The sequence below is a fragment of the Colletotrichum higginsianum genome, chromosome 4 (assembly GCF_001672515.1).
Source record: "Colletotrichum higginsianum IMI 349063 chromosome 4, whole genome shotgun sequence".
NCBI lineage: Eukaryota > Fungi > Ascomycota > Sordariomycetes > Glomerellales > Glomerellaceae > Colletotrichum > Colletotrichum higginsianum.
Genome location: NC_030957.1, coordinates 1665948 through 1691727, shown reverse-complemented (window position 1 = coordinate 1691727; position 25780 = coordinate 1665948). Strand labels below are relative to the sequence as shown.

Here is a 25780-nt window from a genome sequence, read left to right as displayed (position 1 = left end):
TCTGGCGGGGTTGGCATGACCCAAGCTTTGTGACCTCATTGGCATTATGATTGCTCATCCAGAAATTCTACGGATGCGGCCGGCCCACAATCCGCCAAACCTCCTTTCTTTCCGATAACTGCGGATGCCTAGGTACTTCCCCGTCTTATCCGAACCATCTTTCAAGACGAGCAACAAGCCATTAACACTTCCGAATTCTCGACGGACTCTCTGCAAACTCTACAATAACTGACTCTCTTGTCTGTTAACTTACACACACCAAGATGGGAGAAGCAAAAAATTCCTCCGATCACCCGCCGGAATACGTCAAGGCCAGCGAGCACCTCAACCGGCCCCGGGCGCCGTCCGCCGCCGCCGGTGGTCCCGGCCCGCGGGGGCCGCTTCCCCTCAACCTCCCCATCATCTCCTACCTCAAGTCCAAGCGCGTGATCCTCGCCTCGGCCTCGCCGCGGCGGCGCGCCCTCCTTGCCCAGGTCGGCCTGACGGGCCTCGAAATCACACCCTCGACGAAACCCGAGGACCTCGACAAGTCGGCTTACGGGCCCTACGAGTACGTCTCCGAGACGGCGCGGAAGAAGTGCCTCGACGTGTACGAGACGGCGCTGCAGACGCACCTCGCCTCGATCCCGGACCCGGACGTTGTCATCGCCGCCGACACCGTCATCGTCACCCGTGATGGCCGCGTGCTGGAGAAGCCGCGCAGCGAGGCCGAGCACATCAAGATGCTGCGCCACTTAAGAGACACCCGCGTGCACCGCGTCCTGACCTCTGTGTGCGTCATCGCGCCACGGGAGGACGCGCGGTCGCCGGGCTACGAGATTTCCATCCATACCGAGGAGACCAAGGTGTATTTTGCGCAGGAGACCAACGGCCTGCCGGACGACGTGATTGACGCGTACGTTAAGACGAGAGAAGGTGCCGATAAGGCGGGCGGGTACGCGGTGCAGGGCATCGGCGGCATGTTGCTCGTCGAGAAGATCGAGGGCAGCTTTGATAACGTGGTCGGCTTGCCCGTGAGGCAGACGCTCGCGCTGGCAGAGAAGGTCGTGTTCAAGCAGGGCGGAGATGAAGTGGACGAAGAGGAGGAGGAAGATTTGATGTGATTCGGACGATTGCCAAGCGGCCTGTTACATACCCAACATCTTCTAATGACGATCAAGGCGCATAGAGGGGGCGGGGAAACATTACACAATGCTTCGGCTTCTTGCCCCCGGCCTTCGACAACCAAATGGATTCACCCTTAGCGAATATAGTCACCTTTCATGAGTCGGTTTTCCTATCTTATATAGCCGTTTTTACTCCCACCAAACATGAACACAACAAAAAAAAAAAAAAGGGGGGGGGGTTATCGCCCAGTATATCGGGCAAGTTGCGGTCTTGTTGCTTCATTGAGACCTATGATCCTGAGCGACATATACAACTTTGGACCGTTGAGTAACTTTTGGGGAGATGAGCATACGCATGGGCCGTCTCCTAGATGAAAGGCTAGGAACAGGTCTCTCAGCCAGGTAGTATTCGAAGCAAAGTCAGAGAATATGGAAACAGTGGAGAATAGCTAGCTAGAGCTATATCGCAGGGGAACGGAACTGAAACAATGATCAAATAACACACGATGCAAGATGTTGTCCAACATGAATATGGGGCGCGAGTTGCCAGCCGGCCAGAAGCTACGAAACGAAAGTAGATATCAAGTTAAAAATTCAGGGACGCAGTACACAGAACACCTTCAGATAGAACATGGCGTCATATGAAGTAGCTACATTTCGTTTTTACTTGATCTTTATTATAAAACCCTGACTTACTCCAATCATCTGTAAGTATCTGAGTGTCTCGGGCGAGAAAGGCGCTCACCCATCTTGTAACGCCGTCTAACAGGCAAATCAACAAAATGTGATTCTCTACAGTCAACTAATGCAGTTTCAAGTCCGCTCTCCCATCTTGCTTGTACCCGCCTGGAACTCATTTAGGTAGTGGGAAGCACTCTGTGGCGTACAGGAATTTTCAGTTTCCGAGTAACCCTGGTGAGCGTTCAGTCGACAAGCCCACGAAAGCGTAAGACTGGATTCACTCGTCCGCTGAATGATTAGGAGTTGCTTACCATGTTGGACTGCGGGCACCGAAGGCCTGTACGTGCCTTCGTCATCTTCTACTACGCACGAACTAGGTTGCGCGTATGCCTGCGACGTGCATTCGGTACCTTCGCCAAATCAGGCTCCGGCTATTAATATTAATGAATGTTGAATGTCTAATCTAAAAAGCCGTGAAACGGCCACCGTCTTTCATGTTGATGTAGGCCGTTTAAAGGGATGAGCCTCGGTGTTAAAGACCCATTCGTCCAGGCTGATCAGCTCGGAATCCGAGAAAATCAAGTAAAAGTACTTCAATGTTTCTGCAAAGAAGAAGCTCTCCATCGTATCCTCCTGCCGCGACTGGCTGTACGTTACGTCGACAATCACGGCGTGGGCGTCGTCCGTCTGCGTTGCCCTCTGGACAGCCTGGAACATGTCCCACGCCATGTCTAGAAGGTCCTCCCTGCCAGTGATTCGGTAGAGGATGAAGAGGCTCTCGATACCCTCGGGTCGCAGGTTGTAGTGGGCGTCATCGACGCGCCAGAATCCGCGGGGTGCGTGCTGACCGCTCTGCGCAGCCCATTTCTGCTCGTCCCACGCGCAGGCGTCTATGGTGTCGCATTTGACAACCTGGGCCTTCTCCGGCATGAGGCCGCTCTTGAAAGACTTGTACGCCCACGCGCATCCACGTGCGAGCTTGTCGCCGACCTCGACATCGTCTGGGATGTCGAACAGCTTGCCGGCCATGGCGAACATCCCGCCAGCGAAGCAGGACAGATGCTCGATCTCTGAGATCTGGTCGATTTTTCTCAGTTTCTCGTTGACGATGGCGGTACCGAGGAGCAAGATGTCATCCATCTGCGGTGTCATTGGTCGGTACAGAAGATGAGCCTTGGCTGCTCTTGCGGCGCCCTTGTACATTCTCTCATAGGATGTGTCGAGCCCGCCAAGGAGGACGTGCATCTTCGGCAGGTATTCGTAGAGTGAGTCGCCGTCCCCTCCCAGCTTAAAGATGTTGTTGGTCGCTTGAAAGTCATCGCGGACGTTAATGAAGCTCGGCCACAGGCCCGGCAGCATGGTCTCTTCCTGAATGAGGTCGAACGCTTGCTTTATGCGCTCGATGGCGTCGTAAAATTTGAACTCTCCCGTCAACTGAGCAAGCCTTGTAAATTCCAAAGACATGCTGCCGATAGCAGCAGCGCTTTGGTAGGGATCGGGTAGGATTCTTCCCGCCTTGAGCTCTACAAAGCTGAAGGCAAAGGGGGGAAAGCGGTTGGGCGTGTCGAAGGCCGCGTACAGCATATCGGCGAGCTGGATGGCTTTGTCGAGAAGCACTTTTTCGTTGCTGAGGTCGTACGCCGACAGAAGTCCACCGATGTACCGAATATTCGTCTCGAACACGTTGCACCTTGACTCCGTCGCGTTGTTCCAATCAATCATGCTGACGTACTGGACGGCTTTGTTGAAATCATCAAACATTCCCATCAACCATAGTGTGTCGAGCGAGTCGACCAGGGTAACGCCCCAGCCATTGTAGCGGTTCCTGCCCCTCAAGGATAGAGGTTGTAACTCGTCATATCCCCAGGCGTATCTGGTGTATGACTGCCAGCTCTTAATGAATGCTTTGCGCACCTCATGGCGGCGGGAGCTCATGAGGCTGACATCTCTTTTCTTCAGGCTGTCTGATCGGTCTGCAGTGAAATCGAACTGGATCTTTGGGAGACTGAGTGGCTCTCCGTCGGGGAGCCGTGTCATATCCGCCAGAGGGACCGGATGCTTCTGGGGATGTGTAGACCAGTCATAGCTGCTCTTCGTAGCCTCAAGGATGGGAGCAACAACATCATCATCGCCGTCGCCATTGAGCTGCGCTGACTCGTCTCGTAACAGAAGTACTGATAGCACAACGAAGACGACAAGCAGAGCGAGCACCCGGTATGTCGGCGGTGAGTAGTTTCGTAACTGGAATTTCGCTACCATTTTGGACGAAAAACGGACTGGGGTGCAGCAGGAGTGACACATGGACACCAGGGGGGCTCAAATGAAAAGGGCAGGACAGGCGTGGCAGACAGTTTTGTAGAAGGAATCTCTCGTCATCTGATATCGACCGTTCAGTCCATGTTATCATAGCTTTTTCTTTGCCTCTTGCGGCATTTGACGTCTCGAACGTCTGTTGCTTCTGGTGTATCCCCTTCCATGAAACGCGAGGGGTGACCCATGATTGTGTGGTTGCTCGTTCTAGGACTGTCCGTGCAAAGAGGGGACAGATCCCTCAGACTGTTGGCAATGATGGACCTTCCTCGCGATTGGACCCCTTGGGGAGGCGGAGTGACAAGAAGCATAACCGAAGGCCAAAAATTGGTGTCGCGGTGTCATGGTGTCAACGCCGCAAATGTGTGAACCATTGAATTTGCCACTAACACCACAAATAATGGACGATTGTGAATGAATGCCACGACAAAGACCATAGGAATTTCCAGACCAACGAGAAACGCCGTCGAGTGGCCGAGTACTGGTCAGTCTGGATAGAAATGCTCTGTCGAATCGATCATGACGAAGATTCGTATTCTAGAATCGAACTGGACTGGGTTGATTGCTCGAGCCATCAAGAGGCTCTCGTTTCATGGCAGCTGACATGTTTCAAGGAACATAGACTTGGGAACGCTCACTGAACTCGGTCGATGTCTGTCGGCGACTCGGCAGATGGTGCAAGAGTGGGTGGGGTTTTGCTATGTACCTATGTACCTAAGGCAGTAGGTGGGCCAGCGGACCCGAAAATGAGACGCGGACCCGGCGGCGGTGGGTGCTTGGGTGCGAGTTGGATGCGAAAGCCTCACCCCTGTGGCTGCAGCTTCCGCTGACCGCCAAAACTTTTTCAAATTTCTGCCGTATCCCGCCTTCCAGGCCTAGGCTCGCCAGTGCAGGTCGTCGCCTTCAAAGAACGTCGAATTTGCAGCCACGGATACCTGTTTCGCACGCCCTAACAGAAGAAGCAAAAGAACCCACAATGTCATCGATGCGCAACGCCGTCCAGCGGCGCTCCCATAGGGAGCGTGCTCAGCCCGTGGAACGCCAACGTTTCGGCCTCCTCGAGAAGCACAAGGTTCGTCGAGCTCGCTCTGCTGTGGTCACGAGACAGTCGCTAACTGCTTTTCTCTGCAGGATTACTCCCTCCGTGCGAAAGATTACAACAAGAAGAAGGCGCAGATCAAGTCCCTGCGCCAAAAGGCTGCCGAACGCAACGAGGATGAGTTTTATTTCGGCATGCTTAGCCGCAACTCCATGGGCTCGCGCCTCAAGGACGGCAGGAAGTGGTCCGGCACCGTAGCCGGCGACCGCGGCAACAAGGCTATGGATATGGAAACGGTGCGGCTTCTCAAGACGCAGGACGTTGGCTACGTGCGCACCATGCGTAACGTCATCTCCAAAGAGGTGAAGCGCCTCGAGGAGCAGGTCGTGCTAGTTGGCGGCATCGAAGCGGCGAGCCAGAATGGCGATGATGGGGACGACAGCGACGACGATATCGAAACGAGGCCCGCAGCGCCAAGAAAGATTGTTTTCCTGGATGGCACGGAGGCCAAGGCAGAGGCCGCTCAGCAGGAGGCGATGGACCTGGGTGGGGATGGGAGCGACGAGGACGAGTTCAAGGGATTCGACGACGACAAGGAGGACGACGGCAACGACGACGCCCAGACACAGAAGGAAAAGACACTCCAGCGGTTACGGCTGCAACTACAAAATGCGAAAAAGAAACTCAAGGTCCTCAGCAAGGCGGAGGAGGGCCTCGAGATACAACGGGCCAAGATGGCCAAGACGGCGACTTCAGGCGGTACGACGAAGAAGGGCAAGAAGATCATGGTCCGGACGCGCAAGCGGTAAACCAAAAGTGGTGTGTTGTATCTCGGAAATTGGGCGGCTGGCGGTCGGCGAACAAAAAGTTTCGGTTGCGTTTTTCGGGGGTTTCCCCGCCTTCTTCTTTCCTCGTGTCTTTATTTCAGTCGCAATATCTGAGCGTTTATTGGGGGGAAAGACAGCCCAGGCTTAGAAACGTCGTCATGCGATACCCAGGCACCCCGGAGTATGGATCTAGATGTACAAAGAAAGAATATCATCGCTCATGTCCTCTGTGCAAGGTCTCTCTCATAAGTAAATCTTCATTGTTCCAAGACCGTCCTAACCAGAGAAAAGAAAGATAAATCCCTAAAACGTTCATGCATCGACAAAGTGGTATCTCATTTCCATCAGATTCATTCCCGAGTCGTCCCTTTTCTTCTTCTTTCTGTCCTCATTCCGATTTGACACCCAAACACCTTGCCAGCCCCTTGACAATTGCAGCAAGCGCCTTGAAGCCCAGCGTCAGGAACCACACGAGACATTTGAACAGCCCTGCAACGACTTTAAAAAGCGCTCTTAGTGGCCACGGCAACCCGTCGCGTGCCTCCTTGCCGGCCTGCTCCAGCTTTGCAAAGCTGCTGTCCTGGCTCTCAATGTCAATCTCAAACTCCTCCATCTTGCCCCTCCGTGCGGCGGCGGCGGCCCGCTTCTTCTCTTCTCTCCTGCTCAGCCGTCGCTCCCCGCTCGCCGGCTCGTGAGGCGCAGGCGGCGGCTCAAATGTCTCGATCCTGGTGTTCTTCTCGTCTGCCACCGCGACGAGCAAGAGCGCCGTGACGGCGACGTCGACAAGGAAGAAGCTGTCAATCTTGGCAGCAATGGCCGTGTCAACCTCGAGGTGGCCACTGCCAGTGCCGTCACGTGTCAGTTTAGCGAGATGCTGCGGCGACTCGTGGTGCTCAAGGGTGTACTCCACGCGGCTCCAGGCTGGGGAGCGTTCGATTGTGACGCAAAAGGGCGTCGCAAGGGCCGGGTGCACGAGGAAGTGCGAGCCCGAGTCCTCGTCCCAGACGAGACGGGCGCACTCTGTCTCGGCGGTCATGATGGCGTTCATGTCGTCCGGCTTGTCGAGTGCCATCTTGGCGGCTGCAAGAGGGTAGAGGAGGGCTACGAGGCCATCATTGGGCGGGTGCTTGCGGGACTCCTCTTCAAGCGTCGTCGTGAGGACTTCCTGCCAGTGCTTCCCATCGGCGGCCTTGCCGTTGTCTTTGTGACCAACGACGCCGGAAAGAATGCTGCTCGCCGAAGAGCTTGCCGTGGGATTAGGAACCTTGTAGACCTTGGCGGGGTCATGGCGGCTGAGTGTGACGTATGCTGAGGCGGAGGTGGGATCGAGTCGGAGGCTGTAGAATGGCTGGGATGACGAAGACAGGGTATAGATGGGCGCATCCTTCTCCTGGGAGAGCTTCATGCAATACACTCTGCCTTCTGATGGCGGTGCCTTCCAGCCGTTGGAGACCTTCCATAAGCTCTTCATGTGCTCGTTTGCCGAGACGCTGGGAATGACTGGGGGCTCAATGTTCCGTCTCGGCCATCGCTGCGTTGAACCGCCGCTCAGTGGACTCCTTACGGGACTTCTGTGCTGGTTGTTTTGGCCGTCACCCTCGGGGTCCGGATACCATGTTGTGCGGTTGATCACGGCTCGCGGGATGTGAGTCGGGCTGGTTTGGGTAGGGAAGTAATCTTGCTGGTTGAGCGGCACTTCCGGATTGTAGCGTGGGAATATGGAACGCAAGGCAGGCTGTTCTTGCGAGGATGATGACGGTCCTTCTGGGAATGGAAGCTTTGCTATCGAGCTCCGAGAGCGCGTGCTGTTGCTTTGTACCAGGGTGTGTTCCTGTGAGAATGACGTGTCTGACCGGGGTAGTATGTCGGCGACAGGAGGGGGCCGTTGAACAGGTGCAACTGTTACCGAAGGGGGTGCCGGCACCTCGCGTCTATTTGGTGCGGTCTCCTGCTCACCGACCTGAGTCTGGCGAATGCTTTGTGGAGTTTGCGACCGCTCTACCTGCGACTGGACTCTCTGCTGCGGCGTCTGTCTGCCATGATGTGGCGGAGACGCCCGGTCAGCTGAGTGGACGCTCTCGGGAGACACAGCCCGGGCCCGCTCGCGGGACTCCGACCTCCGAGTTCGAGATGCTGGTCTCCATATCGTTGGAGGCTTCGCATTGGGGTTCGGGAAGAGTGAGTAGCCTCCTGAGGGTGGCTGTGTCGACATGCTGAGCTCGGATCGAACGTGATTCTCAGTCCTTTGGTTTTGGTTTTTATAGTGCCCAGGCCCTTTCACAACGGCAACGGGAGACGACCTCGAGGAACGAAGAAGGAGTGATCCAGCTGCTACCGATGCATGGTGGTCCCAACTCTCTAGTACCCAAGAATAAACAAGACTTTGTCTGTTATTGCAGTACTTGAAAAGATGGCCGGATGGAGAGGGGGGAGAGAGAGAGAGAGAGAGACATGTCAACATTCGGCCTTCGATGATACCAAGAGAGAGTATATACCCTTCTGCCCATTCTAACGGTAGCATGGCTCTGGCACGACGGAAGGTTGCCCACGGCAGGTATTGCAAGCGCTGGCTGACCAGACGGTGCGTGCTGAGTGGTGAAGGCGATAAAGGGACCAAGGGGATTGACGGAAGGGCGGTCGAGGTGCCGGACCAAAATAGATTGTAAGATGCGGGTTGGGCCAATCAGCCTGACCATCACACTGCATCGTAGGCGCCGAGCCCAGGGTGGTGAGAAACAGGCGCGCGGGGTTGGTTCGACGTCGTGAGACTCGCGCCGTTGACCAGCACTTCCAATTCGGGTGCAACCCACCCCCGTTGCCTTAAGTTAGATAGGACGGAATTAGCCCAACATTGTGGTCTCACTAGGTGGTGCCGATGGGATGGCACATGCAGTCTAGCCCCTGCATCACGGCTTAGTAAGGTGGCATGAAGGGAGACCGCGTTGGAACTTCCATGGTTGGAAAGCACTCGCCTGTCTCCACCTTGCTCTGCTTTTTAGCTGTTGGGTTCTTAGCTGTTGGGTTCTTAGCAATGACGCTCAGGTGAGGCATGCTGAGCCCAAGAGCTCATGTGCTACAACGTTAAATCCAAATCAGCCTGTCCCGTAACACTTGTACTTACCTACCTTACCTAGGTAGGTAGGTAAGGTACCTGAATATCCAAACTGCCTCTTAGCTTATCCAACTGCCTTCTCATCACCATTCTCAAGACTACAATTCTCAACATCAAAAACGGGATTTGGCTAGGATGGAGCCAAAAACTGCCGCCCTTGATACCCTTTTCCATAACCCACTGGCTCCGACGCACGATCCAGACCACCAACTGGACATCACAACGGGCATCGTCAGCCAACCCTGCGGCTGCACGAGCGGACACAGGCGACGTGGCGGCTCGGGGTTACAAAATCATTGCACTTCTAAACCTGGTCACTCCTACTTCCGCTCATCTACATTGAACACCAATCGCTGCTTAGGCAAGCTGAGTCGTGTTGAAGAGTCTGTTGCCGGTGTCTGTATCGCCCCTCCCCGTAAATTTGTTTTCCGAGAGACGAAGTGTAACCAGACTCAGATCCATGTCGCTTGCCAGCGGCTTCATCACGTCCGAGACTGCATTTGCCTGGACAACTCCTGCCACAACTACGATGCGCATCGTTGCATCCAGCTTGCGAACTTGTTGAACAAAGTCCACAATCGTCTTGCCGCTGTTGATCACTGAGTCCACGAGCAGCACTGTCTTCTTTCCCACAAGCTTGTCTGAGTTGAGGTCCTCAGGGCAACCGGCGTGGCAAAACATGGCTCTCGGGAACGCCTCGTTGACTCCGAACGCCATTGGCTCTCCGCCACGCATCAACGCTACAACCACTGTGTTCTCCTCGTCGAAAAGTCGATGGCCATCGGTTGTGCGGTTCTGGACGTGCGCAATGGGATACTCTTCCACACCAAGCACATCCGTCAGCAATTCGACCGCAAGGTACCAACCAACTCGATGGTGAGCTGCTCTCAGACTGGGACCAGCGATAGATGCATCGCGGGTCGGGGTCATGAGCAGCTTGGATGCGTTCGTCGTTGTTGCGTGATATACTCGGAGGCCACGACGGCGCGCGACGGAGTTGGTGAAGGCTTGACTGGTGATGTCAACAAGTGGCAGTTTGTTAAGGTCGATACGCGGCGTTGAGGTGGCAGGAATCAAGGCTTGTCGCGCCTGAAGGTTGTCCTTCTCGATTGCTTTCAACAAGGCCGCGCTCATGCTCTGGCTCCTGAACTGCTCTTCGCCCACCACGACAATGGCCTGATCGGCCATCTCGAGCATGGGCAAGTCCATCAGACTATCTCCAAATGCCCAGACATACAGATTGTGGTGCCTCTGTAATCGGGAGACAACGGCGGCTTTGATTTGAGGGTCGACGACGTAGCCATCCGCAAGGCGCCCTCCACCAATGACCTTCACGCTCTTGGCAAGGCCCTCTCTCTCCAGGATTTTCTCCCATACTTGGCGTATGCCACATGTGACTACAACTGCACCAGCGTGCGAGGCTTTTTCCACGGCCCTGATCAAGACCGCGAACTCGGGGTGCATGGTGGTGGCAGAGGCGACCTCACTGCACAAGTCGTCGAAGTGGGGATGCGTTTCCTCGTAGAGGAAAGCAGCCTGACGGAAGGCCAGATACGTGTATCCAAGAGAGCTGCTGAAGAGCATTTTCAGGAAACACTCCTCCGATGAAGGCAGTTTCGCCCTGAACTTCTCCCAGAACATCGTGCCAGTATCCGAAGCACACAGAGTTCGGTCTCCATCGAGAACGACAACCGTTTCTAACTTGTTCACTCTTTGCATGGTGAGTACCACCTCATCGAGTCGACTTCTAACGCGAGATAGGTTCTCCTTCTCGGAATGATGATGGATGTCGTGGAGAAGAGGCAAGATCCTGTCTAGTAGGGATGGCGCTGACGATACAAGCCCGAAAAGAATGCCATTCTCGAGACAGAGGTGACGCAGTTGAACCTTCTCGGCGTCTTGCCACTTGCGGATGTGGTCCACGGATAGAGGATGGCGACTCCGAGCCGTATCACCTTGAGAACGGCTGACCACCACATCTGCAGGGACATCGAGGTAGAGGATATGCGTGTACACAAGGAGATCGCCTTGCGTGTATACAACGTCGTAGGTAGTACTATCCTCTACAGACCTGAACAAAAAGTGGCCAGTGACGATCCCAAGATGCCCCTTACGGGTGCACTCTTCAGCGATGTCGTTGATGGCAAGCTGGCGCCAGTGGCGCTTCTTCTGATCGTCCGATTTCTTGAAGATTCCCAGTCCTCCCGGAACGATCCTGTCGATAATTTCGGAGCCCTCGAAAAGTCGAAAATGCTTATGGTTGAGTTGGGTCCTGAGTTGGTTCAGGAGGAAAGATTTGCCGCAGCCAGGAACACCATAGAGACCAACAACAACGGGCTTGGTGCCGTCGGAGGCTGCCATTTAAGCCTTTGGTGTGCTGTCAAGAGAAGCGAACTCGTTCAGTCGGTGATAACTTTGCAGGGATAAAGGATGTCAGTTGGATCTTGAGATACCGCCAGATCCAGAAGACAGGACGAGGAAGAGCATGGTTATATAAGTCGCTAAACCGGCATTTATATTCTGCCACGCTGTACTGATGCTGGAAGATTTGGTCCGGGTTGTGGATGATGGTTGACAAACTCCTTTGAAAGTCGTCTACATGTGGAAAGCCAATAGTTAAAGAGGCAACCATTTCCCTCCAAACCAATACATTGCGCCCCTCGCGTTTGCCATCCCGACAAATATTCGTTAGGGAGGAAATGCCTATTAAACCGTGAGCCAAACGACAACTCTTCGTCCCGTCGATGACAAAAACATCTTGAGCAGGTTTGTTTTGAAGTCACTAACAAAAGATTGCTCTTCTACGAAACGCCCAAAACCTGCAACGCGCTTCTGTAATTGTCACAAGCGTCACCAGGCGTAAGTTAATTGGACGATTGCTGCGAGTGAAGCTAGTCTGGCTCGACTTCAAACGAGGTTTTCGGCAACGTTAAAAGTGATACAATGTGCTAAACATGGGAAGCCGTCCAACCAGGCAATTGGTAGCAAGCTCCTACTGTGTAAGGCTCAACTGAGTATGATATCTTCATGTGAAGAAGGTCCTACCGCCATTGGTAACCATTGGGCACAGCGTTGGCAGCATAACGTAGCCGGTATCTTGTGCGTCGCCGTTTGTGTCCATGTCTCCTGCTAGGTATCGACACTCAACACGGAAATGAATCTACGAAACGATGCCAGCGCAGTCCGTTCTCAGGCTGTTCGCCAACAATTTGGCGAGGTATCCTCGTGGAAAGACAATCCAAGTTTTTAGCCAGTCCAAAGCCCCCGAAAGACTCGGGGGCAGATTTCGGGTACATATGTAAAACCTATCAGATTTGAAGTATCAGGTGACGATCAACTCTGAGTTACAGCCAGTAGAAAGAAAACCCCCTTTGGACTCTCCCATAACATACAGAGTCTCAGAGGGGCTGGGGGAAGGGTCATGGAACAAAAGTATGTTTGGGTTCTGCCAATACGGTCTTCACTACGGCCAAGTCAACAAAGTTTTAAAATACGGCTGATCAGGTGAAATACATAACTGGCCGCGGCGGGACTTGAGTCGGACATGGGACCGGCGTTTGTGGGCCTCATGGCTAGAAACTCGTGGGCTTCTCGAAAAGACTCCCCGGCCCCCGCCCGTGCTTCGAGGCCGAACATGGCAGGCGGCCCCTCCGATGATCGGCGAAGTCAACACTGTATGTATGGTGGAGACTGGCGTCCGAGCAAATCAATAATCGTTTCGTCTTCAGTAGTTAGATTGACTCAGACTTACTGGGCCATCGTTCATATGTTAAGTAGGCCCTTTCGCAACATCAGGTAGGCATACTTTGTAGGCTGGACCAGTGCCCTTAATGTTCCTGACGCTTCATCGGTGACAACCATGACGCAAATCGTAGTAATCGGGTAGCTACAATCTTCCATCTCCATCGTGTGACGGCGAACCTACTGACACAATGCAGCGCTGGTGTGATCGGGCTAAGCACTGCTGTGAGACTCCAGCAGGATGGCTACAACGTAGCTATTGTAGCCAAGGATTTCCCCAGTCCTTTCGAGGCCGTCGATGCCAAAGCCTCGATCAACTACACATCCCAGTGGGGAGGCGCTCACAACCGCTGGGTCATACCGGCGAACGAAACTGAAGAGCGAGATCATGCGATGGCACTCGTGACATTCCAGCAGATGGAGTCGTTGAACAAGAGCAACCCAGAAGCTGGTATCACCTTCATGCCCGGCATCGAGTACCTGGAGAATCCTCCGGCGCAGTACAGGAGCCTGACCGAGGAAAAGGCCAAGAGCTTAGGGCTAGTAGAGTTTCGGCGTTTGAAGCCGAGCGAGTTTCCAGACGACAAAGTGAAGTGGGGCTGTGAGTATTGGACATGGTGTGTGAACCCCATGATCTACTGCTCTTTTCTCCTTCGCAGGTTCTCCTGGAACGGCGGCAAAGTGTTCCGTAGAGAGATCAGCAACCCGCGCGAAGGTTTCACAATCAAGGGACTAGCTGATGTACGGGCCGTCATCAATTGCTCCGGGGTTGGGTTTGGGGACAAGGACTCGTTCATTACACGAGGTATGTCAGTCCCTGATTTAGTCTTGCCGTTGCTTACAGATTTTGTAGGACAAACATGTGCTGTGGCCAACTACAGCCCAGCAACAGTGACACGACAGAATGCCGATGGCTCTTGGTCATTCTGCGTGCCCAGAAACTTTGATGGTGGCACAATCGTCGGTGGCACAAAGGAACCCGACAACTGGGACCCTTAGCCCTCGGTGCAAGTGCGAGAGAAAATGCTGAAGGATTTTGTCGCGACGTATCCTTTGATACTCGGAGACAGCGCTGAGTTCCGTGTTCTCAAAGACATCGTGGGCAGACGTCCGACTAGAAAAGGAGGCATGAGACTCGAGAGAGAAGAAATAGGCCATGACCGAACCATCATCCACGCTTACGGACTTGGAGGCAGGGGATTTGAGCTGTCCTGGGGAGTGGCCGAAGAGGTCTTTGGGCTGCTAGGTAAACGTCAAGCCAGGGCGCGATTGTAACCCTCCATTGTAATGCTAGAGAACATTTGAGTCTGTGGCAAGATAGGTTACCTTTAGGCTTTCATCCGGTTGTCGATGTAGTGCAGACATTGCGATGTGACCCGAACGTGCCAGAGACCAACATTGGCCGACATCGGACGAGGTCGATGACTGGTTACTTCAAGATAGCACGCTAAGCAGACAATTAGGATTATGTAGGTAGGCACCTGAGTATCTACTCTTGGCTTCCAGCTTGTTTAGGACGACCGTTGAATGGCTGCAGGCTCGGTACCTGCATGGCGTCACACCTTGCCTGAGTAGCTAGATCAGGCCATATCACTGATTGCACAGGGGGAAAAGGGGGGGGGGATAAAAAAAATGTTGCTGTAAACAGAGTTTTGTTGGTAGAGAAAAAAAAGAAGAAACGCAAATTAGAGAAGAAAAAAATAACAGAAAAAAGAGAAACCCCCCCAATTGAACTCAGACCGAATTTTTAGGTTCACTGCCACCCGATGTCACTCTTCCCCGCGCTCCGAAAAGCGGTGAAGTGCATATTAGCCGTACGCATGGAGGAGTCACACAAGGTGGGATGTTTTAGAGTCATTGCCCCACACGCCATCCCGCCTCCAACTCTCGCAGCTTTCCTTCCCTTCCCTCGACAACATTTTACATCACCCGAGTCAATTGAAACCGCAAAAATGGCCAGCACCGTCCTTCACCTCCGGTCCGAGACCAAGCCCCTTGAGCACCGCTCTGCCCTTACTCCTAGTACCACCCAGGCCCTGATCAAGGCCGGCTACACTGTCAATGTCGAGCGCAGTCCCGTTCGCATCTTTGACGATGCCGAGTTCGAAGCCGTAGGCGCAACCCTCGTCGAGGAGGGCTCTTGGGAGACGGCCCCCGCCGACCATATCATTGTTGGCCTGAAGGAGCTCGAGGAGAAAGAGTTCCCCCTTAAGCACGTTCATGTTACCTTCCTCCACGTTTACAAGGCAAGTTCGCCGAGGGAAATCTCGCCTAGCCGTCGCTAACATATCTCCAGGGACAAGGTGGTTTCGAGAAGACTCTCGGACGCTTTCCCCGTGGCGGCGGTACCCTGCTCGACTTGGAGTTCTTGACAAATGACTCCGGAAGACGCGTCGCGGCCTTTGGTCCGTATAGCAACACTGTTCCCTTGAGGCCAAGTCTAATACCTTGTAGGCTACCACGCTGGCTTCTCCGGCGCCGCTCTTGCCCTCGAGAACTGGGCCTGGCAGCTCACCCACCCCGGCGAGCCCTTTCCCTCCGTGGAGTCATACCCGAACGAGGACGCTCTGATTGCGGACGTCAAGAAGGCCTTGGATGATGGCGTGGCGAAGAACGGAGGCAAGAAGCCTAGAGTCATTGTCATTGGCGCTCTGGGCCGCTGCGGCTCCGGCGCTGTCGATATGTGCACGAGGGCTGGTGTCACGGACATCATCCGCTGGGTAAGCCTTCGCTTTGGCTCCAAGGGTCTTGGCCGTGCTAACAAGAGACGCAGGATATCCAGGAGACCCAGGCCAAGCCCGGTCCGTACAGTGAGATCACGGAGTCTGACATCTTCGTGAACTGCATCTACTTGAGGTATGTATTTTCTCCGAGAAAGGCCTCAAGGAGGCAATCCGACCATAGTGTACTAACATCCATGTCTCTCACAGCCAACCTATCCCTCGTACGTTGCATCATCCCCACAAACGAAAGACATCTTAGTTCTTGGTTTCCTTCCTTCCCAGAACCCGAAATGGCGACGTGCTCGGAACACGAAATCCCCAAACCTAAACTAACCTCTACTCCTATAGCCTTCGTCAACCACGAATCTCTTCAGACTTCTTCAAGAAACCTATCCGTTGTTTGCGATGTTTCCGCAGACACCACCAACCCTCACAACCCCAGTGAGTACAGGAGCCTGTGACTCGCATTTGGTCATACTGACAAACCAATCCCCAGTTCCCATCTACACCGTGGCCACCACCTTCGATAAGCCCACAGTTCCCGTCGAGGGCTTCGAGAACCCGCCCTTGAGCGTAATCTCTATCGACCACCTGCCCTCGTTGCTGCCCCGCGAGTCCAGCGAGGCGTTCAGCAACGACCTGCTGCCCACCCTCTTGAACCTCAAGGACTGGCGCAACGACCCTGTCTGGGCCCGCGCCGAGAAGCTCTTCAAGGACAAGGTCGCTACCACGCTCCCCGCCGAGCTCCAGAAGAGAGAGGCCTAGTGGGCCTCTGTCCGGCCGTATCTTTGTTTTCTGAGAGGTTGAGAAACCTGGCGTTTTTGAGGGAAGGGAAAGGAAGGAGGGAACTGCCATGCAAGAGGAGAAAAAGAGCACACATCCGAGTCACATAAACTTTTGCTCCTGATGGAATGTTGCATTAGACAAAAGCTTAGACTACGTGCAGGCATCTCCAAGACGTGACTTGCGCTGCTAGAGAATACAAGCTTGTTGGCCGTGGACAGGCCTCGCTAACGTATTTTTGATAATGACCCGTCGTATCGTTATCGGCTTCAGCCCCGATTTTGGGCTGCTATAGTCTACATGGCGTGTGTGTGTGTGTATTTGTGTTAGTTGTATTTGTACAAGCCGAATGTCCGCGCCATAGAGCAGGGTGTCCCAAGCCGTAAATCCAGAACGCCCAACGCATGCATCTGTCCTCTTCGCCCCTCTCTCCGGTTATTTTGTATGCGGGTGACCTCATGCCGCATCCTCACCTCTTTTCCGCCGCCGCCGCCGCCGCCTGCTCCTCTGCCCTCTTCCGGTCTCTGGCGGCGTACCCGCCGACCCTCTCGGCCATGCGCATCTTCTCCTCCTCTTTCCTCCTCGTCTCGATATCCTTTTCGGGCAACCCCCACCACTCGCGGATAAAGTCCTCTTGCTGCGACTTCTTTACAGCCTTGCGCTCGCGCTCCTTTTGCCGCTCGAGGCGCTTGGCGAACCACTCCTCGCGCGCGGCATCGTGCTCCTGGGGCGTCGCGTGTGATTTCATGCAACCGTTCATGGCGCGCAGCTGCGTGCGGCAGACGAAGGAGACGGTGAAGGTCCGGTTTAGGGCGCAGTCCGCGAAGGCTGTTTAGGAGTGTGATTTGTCAGCTTGCTCGTCAAGGTTGTTGAGGTTGTTGGAGAGCGACCGCCAAGAAAAATCTGCCCTTAGGGCACGGCAATGGCCAGATACATTCGTGGAAAAGCAGCAGGAGGTGCCGCGGGGGCTAGAGGGAGGGGAACGCACCCTTGATCTCGGGCGCGCAGGCGTTGCGCACGCGCGCGTAGTAGATGTCTCTGATCTGCGCCTCCTGCGAGGCCGATAGAGGGAGCGGGTTGCGCGAGGGCATCGGCAGGCCCTCAGGGGTGCCGCCGGTCGGATTCTGAGCCGCCATTGCGGCCATCAAGTGGAGGGAGGGTCGGCGGACTCGGAGGTGGCAGGTTTCGAAAGTATCACGGTTCCCCGGGGAGGTGATGTGTCTCGATCGGGAGGGCAATCGATGCGGTATATTGGCCGACTGCGCGACGATAGCTTCCCTCCTTGTGGTGAATTTCGTCCAGCTCGTCCTTGTTCTGTTTTTGTCGTCGCCGCTGGAAGCAAAGGTGAGTTTGCCCGGGTGGTTCGATCCGGGTGGATAAATCTATAGGTACCCGTCGTCGCTGTCGGCTCGTAAATGTGACCCATGCTTTCGGCCGGAGCTTGCCATTGAGACTTTCTGCCGAAATCAGCTTCACCGCCTGTCTAATACGAATGTTCTCAATCCGCCTCAACATCCGACAAGAATCGGAACGGCCAGTATTTGTTCAGCATATCTTTCGAAGCATTCGACGATAGGCACAGTAATCTTTCAAGACTCGTGCAAAATGAGACTGTAGAGAATAGCCTCGTTTTGAGGCCAGGAAAGCTGATTTGTCAAACGCTGGTTGGTATTGATTTTTGTTATAGCTGAAGAGCACTACATTTATGAGGCGGCCTCACCTCAACACCGTCACTGAACTACACGTCTTTCTTGTCCTCCTCATCATCAGCCTCGAGAGTAGCCCGGTGCAAGTCAACACTCTCCTTATTGCCCTTCTTTTTCATGGAAAACTTACTACTCCAGTTAGTCATTCTGCTTTCCTTGGTTTCCTTAGACTTGGACGGGCCGAGAGACGGGCTGCTAGTGACGCTTTCGTAGCTTCGACCAAGCAACCCTTCTTCGCCATAGTCATCAATGTCGCCAAAACTAGACCGGTCGGCCGACAAGTTCTTGTCTGAGTTGGTGGTGCTTCCTGGTCCCTTCTTGAACAGACCAGAATCTTTGCTTAGCCGAGATGACAGACTGAACTTGCTGGAACTTCCTTTCCTGAAAAGCTTTCGGTAGGCATTCTCTTGGTCCTTGACATTGGAGTCAGACAGCGTGCTTGATACGGCCCTATCAAGCGTCAAGGACTCTCGGGATTCGGTGACAGACGCCTGGGTGTGGACGGAAAAGGCATCGCGTGATTTTCTCGAGTCTGTCGGAGACGCATCATAGCCTTGCGGAAGATCCAGGCTGGGGGTGGAGAATTCTCTGGTTTTACCCTTTTCCTTTGCTTCCTTGTCTTTAGCCCTGTCCTTGGCTCTGTCTTTCGACTTCGATTTGTCCTTGTCTTTGCCCGAGTCACTTTCCTTGTCCTTACTGCGGAATAGACCACCTATCCCACCTATAGAAAAGGTCGGCGCCGCGGGATTGAGACGTTGACTCAACAAGGACTTCGAGTCGGAATTCTGTTTACTAGCCGGCGGTCTGCTGCCAATGACTCCGACCTGGCTGGGCGACACTTGTGGATCGTTCAACGCTTCGTGATCCAGAATTTCGTCGTCGGCCGAGGCCAGTGTTGTTTTCAAAGCCGCGGGAGAGCCATGGAGTGAGGGACGCCTCGACGGAGTCCTCGAAGGCCATGGGCCGTCAGGGGACCACAAGCGGTTTCGGTCTCCAGGGTGGTTCCAAATAGACCCGCTATCAGTTGACGGCCGAGGCAAGTCCGCCGAAGCCATGGAAGCCGGTCTAGGACTGCTGGGATCCCTATCCGCGAAAGGGACATTCCATAGCATCAAACGGCGCGCAGAAGAAAACATGCTTCGACCAAGGTTGGATGCGCTGCTCTCGATTGTATCGGGCCCTGCCGAGTTTCTATCTCGGCCCACGGAGGAGAAACTTGTTCTGCGTCGAATCGTTGCATCGGGATCGTCCGTATGTCGAGGAAAGGACTGACTTTGACCGTGCTTCAAAGTCCCCAACATCGGCCCACCTTCGTCAACAGCTTTGGCGCCCTTGCCTCTCTGGAATGAAGAGAGCAAGCTCGTAAATCGGTGTGCTGCTGGCGGTGGCTGTCCGCTGGGAGAAGATGTAACATCATTGAGCGATGCGTGATCGCCTTCATCCTTCGGGAACGATGGGAACGGCGGGAATGCCGTCTTGTGCGAGGACCCGGGAGGGCTTGATTGGGCACTGTTCGATGGTTTCGATGATTGAGGCGATTGGGCGTCATATTCGTCTTCCGGTACGAAGGGGCTTCTTCGAGAGAATGAATCAGGGCTTGCAGATTCATCATCGCCCAGGATGCCGGAGGGCAACAAAGCCGCTGCCGTTGGGCTGAGTGGAGCGTTGCCGGGCAGTGCTCTAAGGTCGGTATCCGAAAATTGATCGGCGCCAAATCCATCTCCTCCAGAGATATCCAGAAAGTGCGAGAACCCGGACCGGTTGCTAAAACTGGTGGGAGGTTCGAAAGGGGAGTCGGAAGCGGGGAAAGGCCCAGTTGGGGATGAGATGACGGCATTGGAAAGCGTGTTCCCGGTGCGGCTTCTGCGTTTGACTTGCGCTGAGGCGTTCTGTTCGAAGTCGACACCGGAAGAGTTTGCCTGGTTGTAAAGCTGGAGACTCTGCTGGTTCTGGGCGTAGACCTGGGCGTGGAGAACATGGATATGGCCTTCAAGTTGCTGGGCCTTCCGGTTCTCCATAATGAGTTGGCTCTGGAGTTCCCGCCGCTTCATCTCGAAATCCCGCTTCATCTTCCGATCGTCTTCCCGCCATGTGTCATCCTCCTCTCCGCCGGGAAGCTTTCTCCTAGCATCTTCAAGCTCTTTCAGCTGTTCCTTCTTTTCTTTGTATTCGGCCTCGAGCTGTGAGTATTCCTCCTGCAATGCAGAATTGTCCTCGTCCAGGTGCTTGACCTTGAGGTCGCGATCCTGCTCCAAACTCTCCTTCTCAGACGCAAATCCCTTGCGCGTCTTACGCATGTTCTCGATTTCAGTAGTCCATTTGTCGACATTATCGCTGATCTTTTTGCGCTTGTCTTGCCTTTCCTTGAGCAGATTCTCCTTCCTCGCCTTATCCTTTGTGGCTTGGCGCATCTGCTCATAGGTGGCCTTGACTTTTTGCCGCAACTGCGCCGTGTTGTCGTCCTTTTCCTTTTGCATCTTTTTCTTCTCCTCCTTTTCCTTCTTAAGCCGCTCTTCGAGCTGTTTGAACTCGCTTTCTTCGGATGCGTGCAGGGCTGCTGTCTCATCGATCTCCTTCCTCGTCCTCTCTAACGTATCGGCCAGGTCTTTGAGAGAAGCCTCGGGATGGTCGCTCGCGAAGTCTTTTATCGAAGGCTGTTCTTGGCTCGCTATGGACGGAGAATGCCTGCGGTTAACGGTGTTGCGTCTCTGGCTAGAAGGGCCGTCTCGTGCAGCAGCGGATCCGCTCTCAAGAGAGGGAGCTGCCTCGATGGTAGGAACCTGATTGCGACCGGCATTGTCTTCAACACAGGGGAACTGTCCGGACTTCGGGTCTTGCTCTTGAAAACTGTCGGGGAGCCTGGAGTTGCCCAGTTCTGGTCGTCCGTCGGATCGGTAGGTGCGCAATCGAATAACCTGGCTACCTGCTTGGAAATTGTTTGGTCCGACAGCGATGACGCGGATATTGTAGCAGTGGTTGGGCCGCAGGCCTGTGACGGTGATCGCAGTCTCCTCCTGCCTTGATTCCCCAACTGTGAATGATTGTCAGAAACACCTCCCATGACCGCTTACGAAGCAGACCAAGACTGACCATTTACGCCATTAACCTGGATGAGGAACTTCTGCACAGGTCGGTTGTGCGTCGGGCGTGTCCAGTTAAGGGTCGCAGCGTCGGGTCGGATGCCAGCCAGGGACACATCTGGGGCCTCGGGAACGTCCACTCCAAGGATACTGATGAGGTCGGTTGTTGGTTTCCAGAGAGTCTGCCAGGCGCGATGAAGCAGCCTAAAAAGGGTTAGAGAAGCATGCAAATAGGGATTGGCAGGTGTGTCGCGTGTGCCGAACAGCACCGCAGCGACACACAGCAGACAATTGGAAAGCGCGGGGAAATGGGCGCGTGGGTGAAACTCACCATACGACTGCGGCGAGCGTCACCAGCATGCTAGCATGCCGGACGAGCAGCTCATCCAGACTCCAATAGCGAATGCCCTCTCGGGTGTAGTGAACAGACCAGGCGAGGCAGAGTGAGGCGTAAAGAGGAGCGACAACCCAGAAGGCTGCAAGGGTGGCGGCGAGGAGAACGAATTTCTGGAAGCGGCTATTTGGTCGCTTAAGCCACCAGGCGACGAGGGAGCTGATGAGAATTATTTTCATAAACAAGGTCCATAACATCGCCGCGTCTAGCTCAAGAGTCGGGAAAAGGGAAGGTAAAGAAAGCGGAAGGATAGGGGAGAAGCGAAGGAGGAGACCGTTCGCTAGTCCTCTCAGGGGCGGTCTGGCGTGAGAGAACAGAAGTCGGTCAAGAAATAAATAAAGAGGGTGGAAGAAAATCTCGGCAGTTGAGTTGTCAGCGGCGGCGATGTCGACAACCATGACACTGACCAGGAAAAAGCCAGGAGGTGGACTTTTGGAGCCAAGGGGCCACTGTGACTGTTACAGCGACTGTCAAACTGCCCGAGTCTGCTGGTCGGTACCTGTGCTGCACTGTATCCGTATAAATAATAATGCTTGCACCATCAATTGCAAAAAGCAGTTGCACTCCGTCCGCCTATGCCCCTTGTACAGTGCCAATCGCTGCTAGCGCTCTGCACAGTGTGGGAGGAGCGGGTTGTCGGGTCGGCGTGGGACGTGGGACGTGGAATGCTTGACACGCCGCATGACAGCGGCCAGCTAGAGGCTTGTTTGCGTGCCTGCTTGCCTGCTCGGGGGGGAGATGGAGCGGCGGTAAGGCAGGCAGTGCCGGCCACCTCCTGAAGGGGGGGAGGGGCGTTCTTACTTTTCTTTCTTCTGCAGCTGGATTGTCATGTTGACGGGAAGAAGGCGGGAAACGCATAGTTAAAGGGAAACATGAGAGGGCACTGGCTGCTTATCTTTATTCCCCGTTACTTACGTCTTTTTAGGCCTGCAGTATTCGCTTGGGAAGCAAAGGTCAAATGCTTACGGCAGACACCTTGCCAACCTCGATCCTGCGGAAAGGCATGGCGCCTCGAGACTATCGAATTGGTTGTCATCAAAACTGCAGTCATCGACTCCCTGTACCGTTTTGAGATGGCTACTTAAATCCCTAAGTATCGGTGGTATCTGCATATGCTCGTTCGCTCCGGAGTTCTCGGCGTGTTTTTCGGGAGGAAATTGGAGGCAACACGCTCTGGCCTCGGACTGAACCTTGGGCATGACATGCATTTCTTTTCTGCGGAGTGTCCAAAACACAGTTCCGGATTGACCGCTGCTTGCCGCACTGCCGCTCGCTACATGTCCGTGTATGAGGCTGAAGAGCGAGCTCCTGTGCTCTCCGCCTCGACCTATCTTGACTTGGGACAGCCGTGTTGGCTTGCCCGCTTCAATCTCGTCATCCTCCTCTTACCAAAATTCTGGCATAATCGGACACAAAAGGCAGTTCCTGGCGCTTCCCGCGTCGGACTGAAAAACGTAGCCAAGGCGTCCCTCTTGAGGTCGCCCAGGTACACAATACGAATAAAACCACGGTTAAGAAAACAGAGTATAAACAAGTGCCATGCCTAACACTGAACATATCATTCCCGTATCGGACAACGACTAACGACCAATGCCACGTCGCACAACCCGGCTCCCATGTCCGGAGTGGCTGCCGTACCGTGGCGGAGATCACCACGTCTCACCAGGTTTCTTACGTGAGCCCAGCATTCAGCTCGGCAGCCCTCGATGCTTCCTCTCGTATCCGGAGGAGTGTGTCCCATGTCTCCTTCCCGTAGGATGCAGGCCACCAAGACGCCTCCGGGGCATGTGCAGAGCTGGCTGGCTGCCGAGTATCGTATCTCCTGAAAACGAATTGGAGTGAGGGGCCCGCAGCTGAAAGCAACCTATCATCCCCTGAAGGCGTCTTTTGGCCCTGGAATGAGGGGCTCCATCCCGTCCGAAAGCAACACACCGGGCTCAACCAATGGATCACTGATCTGACCTGACAACTGGCGGGGACCTTGACAGCCCACCAAGCAACTCCCACTCTGGCACTATATTTGGACCATTGAGGGGTCCTTGGCGGGGACTACAAGTAAGGTAAGCTACCCATCCAGCTGGCAGCATATATTGTTTACTTCCACTCCGCCATTTGCTTCTCCTGCTTCCTTCCAGCTCCAGACTTCCGCCATAAGCCTGCGAACCACATCCACTCCAGGTTGCGTTCTGATTGCCGGATTTCAATTGACTTGACACCAAGCCACAACACGCCGAGCCGCCTAGGACGCCCATCATGGATGCCATCAAGTCTGTTTTGAACATCGGCTCCGGCAAGCCCGCCGCAACCGAACCCTCTGCTGAGCAGCTCGCCCAGCTCAAGGAGAAATACGCCAAGGCAGGGCAGGACCAGGTGTTCACTTTCTATGATGAGCTCCCCACCTCCGAGAAGGCCACCCTCTTCCAACAGCTGTCCGGCTTCGACCCCGAGCACATCAACAAGATCACCGATCGCGCCTTGAACCCTCCCAAGACCGACGATGCCTCCGCCCAGTCCGGCCTCGAGCCGTTGCCCGAATCCGCTACCGCCAGTATCCTCGACTCGAAGCCCGAAGACATTGAGAACTGGTATCAGTCGGGTCTCGATCTGATTGGGCAGAACAAGGTGGCCGTTGTGTTGATGGCAGGCGGCCAGGGAACCAGACTGGGCAGCTCTGCACCCAAGGGTTGCTACGACATCGGCCTTCCCAGCCACAAGTCGCTCTTCAAGATCCAAGCCGAGCGTATTCGCAAGGTGCAGGAGCTTGCGGCCAAGAAGGCCGGTACCAGCAGTGCGGTTGTCCCGTGGTACGTCATGACATCCGGCCCCACTCGCGGCCCCACGGAGCAGTACTTCCAGGAGAACAACTACTTCGGCCTCGACAAGGCCAACGTCTTGATCTTTGAGCAGGGCGTGCTGCCATGCATCTCCAACGACGGAAAGATTTTGCTCGAGTCCAAGAGCAAGGTCGCCGTAGCCCCCGACGGAAACGGAGGCCTCTACCAGGCGCTCGTTGTGTCGGACGTCATGGGTGATATGCGCAAGAGGGGCATCGAGCACATCCACGCCTACTGCGTCGACAATTGTCTCGTCAAGGTTGCCGACCCAGTCTTCATTGGCTTCTCCGCCTCCAAGGACGTCGACATCACCACCAAGGTCGTGCGCAAGCGTAACGCCACCGAGTCTGTCGGTCTGATTCTGCTCAAGAACGGCAAGCCTGACGTTGTCGAGTACTCCGAGATTGACCAGGAGACGGCGGAGGCTCAAGACCCCAAGCAGCCTGGCGTCCTCAAGTTCCGCGCCGCTAACATTGTCAACCACTACTACTCCTTCCGCTTCCTCGAAAGCATTCCCCAGTGGGCGCACAAGCTTCCTCACCACATTGCGCGCAAGAAGATCCCGTACGCCGACCTCAAGTCCGGTGAGACGATCAAGCCCGAGAAGGCCAACGGCATTAAGCTGGAGCAGTTTGTCTTTGACGTTTTCCCCATGCTGGAGCTCAGCAAGTTCGCTTCCATGGAGGTGAAGCGTGAAGACGAGTTTTCGCCGCTCAAGAACGCCCGCGGCACGGGCGAGGATGACCCCGACACTAGCAAGCGCGACATCATGCTCCAGGGCAAGCGCTGGCTCGAGGCTGCCGGTGCCACCGTCACTGGCGAGACCACCGAAGTCGGCGTCGAGGTCTCGCCTCTCTTCAGCTACGTAAGTTTTGTATCCTTGTCAGTCTTGAGCGCCAGATGCTAACAGGTGACACAGAGCGGCGAGGGATTGGAGAAGTTTAACGGCAAGGAAATCAAGGCCCCTGCTGTTTTGGAGATTGAGTAAATGCGCGGAGCTTAATGACATGGGACGATGGGCATTGGAGTCAGAACAATGAGGTTTGGTATTACCATCCGGGTTGATGGATTCAGCGACGGAAAGAGCAAGCCGTGTAGCTTGGAGATCTAGTTTGAGGCCTATATATAAAAGTATTGATTATAGTTCTAACTCTATTGCATGTGACGAAGTTTGTGTTTATCGGAGAAAGACAAATGGCTGGTGGAGAGGATATCGTGCGAACCGAATCACTACATGCGACAACAAGTCGATCCGCGACGTACAGAGCTAATATGTCATTCGCTCTCCTTAGAAAGCTCTGTAGCTGAAAGGTGCAACAACATGTGTTCGAACAAACGGGAGGGTTGTCTTTTTTCGTTCTAGAAGCGGTTGATCTTGCTTGTCCGAGGCTAGGTTGGCCCTCCATAGGCGAACCCATGATTGCACCCTGTGCCTGGGCCCGGT

At 54.6% G+C, this 25780-nt stretch overlaps 10 protein-coding genes across 10 annotated transcripts; 5 read left to right on the top strand and 5 right to left on the bottom strand.

Annotated features, from left to right (window-relative positions):
* Positions 1-263: 263 nt before the first annotated feature.
* Positions 264-1103, top strand: CH63R_05814 (Acetylserotonin methytransferase-like protein; the record flags this gene model as incomplete). Its single annotated transcript, XM_018300789.1, has 1 exon — positions 264-1103. The coding sequence occupies one exon, from the start codon at positions 264-266 to the stop codon at positions 1101-1103; it is 840 nt and encodes a 279-aa protein (XP_018158639.1).
* Positions 1104-2279: 1176 nt separating this feature from the next.
* On the bottom strand, positions 2280-4046 carry CH63R_05813 (alpha-1,2-Mannosidase; the record flags this gene model as incomplete). The annotated part of the gene is made up of 1 exon (XM_018300788.1): positions 2280-4046. One exon carries the CDS (start codon positions 4044-4046, stop codon positions 2280-2282), a length of 1767 nt encoding a protein of 588 aa, XP_018158638.1.
* Positions 4047-5073: 1027 nt separating this feature from the next.
* On the top strand, positions 5074-5945 carry CH63R_05812 (U3 small nucleolar RNA-associated protein 11; the record flags this gene model as incomplete). The annotated part of the gene is made up of 2 exons (XM_018300787.1): positions 5074-5169; positions 5229-5945. 2 exons carry the CDS (start codon positions 5074-5076, stop codon positions 5943-5945), a joined length of 813 nt encoding a protein of 270 aa, XP_018158637.1.
* A 406-nt stretch (positions 5946-6351) lies between these two features.
* CH63R_05811 (Acetylserotonin methytransferase-like protein) lies at positions 6352-8175 on the bottom strand (the record flags this gene model as incomplete). Its single annotated transcript, XM_018300786.1, has 1 exon — positions 6352-8175. The coding sequence occupies one exon, from the start codon at positions 8173-8175 to the stop codon at positions 6352-6354; it is 1824 nt and encodes a 607-aa protein (XP_018158636.1).
* A 1257-nt stretch (positions 8176-9432) lies between these two features.
* Positions 9433-11436, bottom strand: CH63R_05810 (Uracil phosphoribosyltransferase; the record flags this gene model as incomplete). Its single annotated transcript, XM_018300785.1, has 1 exon — positions 9433-11436. The coding sequence occupies one exon, from the start codon at positions 11434-11436 to the stop codon at positions 9433-9435; it is 2004 nt and encodes a 667-aa protein (XP_018158635.1).
* Positions 11437-12619: 1183 nt separating this feature from the next.
* CH63R_05809 (FAD dependent oxidoreductase superfamily protein) lies at positions 12620-13815 on the top strand (the record flags this gene model as incomplete). Its single annotated transcript, XM_018300784.1, has 3 exons — positions 12620-12848; positions 12962-13621; positions 13670-13815. The coding sequence occupies 3 exons, from the start codon at positions 12620-12622 to the stop codon at positions 13813-13815; spliced, it is 1035 nt and encodes a 344-aa protein (XP_018158634.1).
* A 953-nt stretch (positions 13816-14768) lies between these two features.
* Positions 14769-16304, top strand: CH63R_05808 (Saccharopine dehydrogenase [NAD(+), L-lysine-forming]; the record flags this gene model as incomplete). Its single annotated transcript, XM_018300783.1, has 5 exons — positions 14769-15053; positions 15113-15221; positions 15271-15536; positions 15590-15980; positions 16036-16304. The coding sequence occupies 5 exons, from the start codon at positions 14769-14771 to the stop codon at positions 16302-16304; spliced, it is 1320 nt and encodes a 439-aa protein (XP_018158633.1).
* Positions 16305-16791: 487 nt separating this feature from the next.
* Positions 16792-17458, bottom strand: CH63R_05807 (uncharacterized protein; the record flags this gene model as incomplete). The annotated part of the gene is made up of 2 exons (XM_018300782.1): positions 16792-17150; positions 17311-17458. The coding sequence occupies 2 exons, from the start codon at positions 17456-17458 to the stop codon at positions 16792-16794; spliced, it is 507 nt and encodes a 168-aa protein (XP_018158632.1).
* Positions 17459-18060: 602 nt separating this feature from the next.
* CH63R_05806 (Fibronectin type III domain-containing protein) lies at positions 18061-21900 on the bottom strand (the record flags this gene model as incomplete). The annotated part of the gene is made up of 3 exons (XM_018300781.1): positions 18061-21059; positions 21119-21312; positions 21440-21900. 3 exons carry the CDS (start codon positions 21898-21900, stop codon positions 18061-18063), a joined length of 3654 nt encoding a protein of 1217 aa, XP_018158631.1.
* A 1855-nt stretch (positions 21901-23755) lies between these two features.
* On the top strand, positions 23756-25324 carry CH63R_05805 (UTP-glucose-1-phosphate uridylyltransferase; the record flags this gene model as incomplete). The annotated part of the gene is made up of 2 exons (XM_018300780.1): positions 23756-25201; positions 25256-25324. The coding sequence occupies 2 exons, from the start codon at positions 23756-23758 to the stop codon at positions 25322-25324; spliced, it is 1515 nt and encodes a 504-aa protein (XP_018158630.1).
* Between the last annotated feature and the right edge of the window lie 456 nt (positions 25325-25780).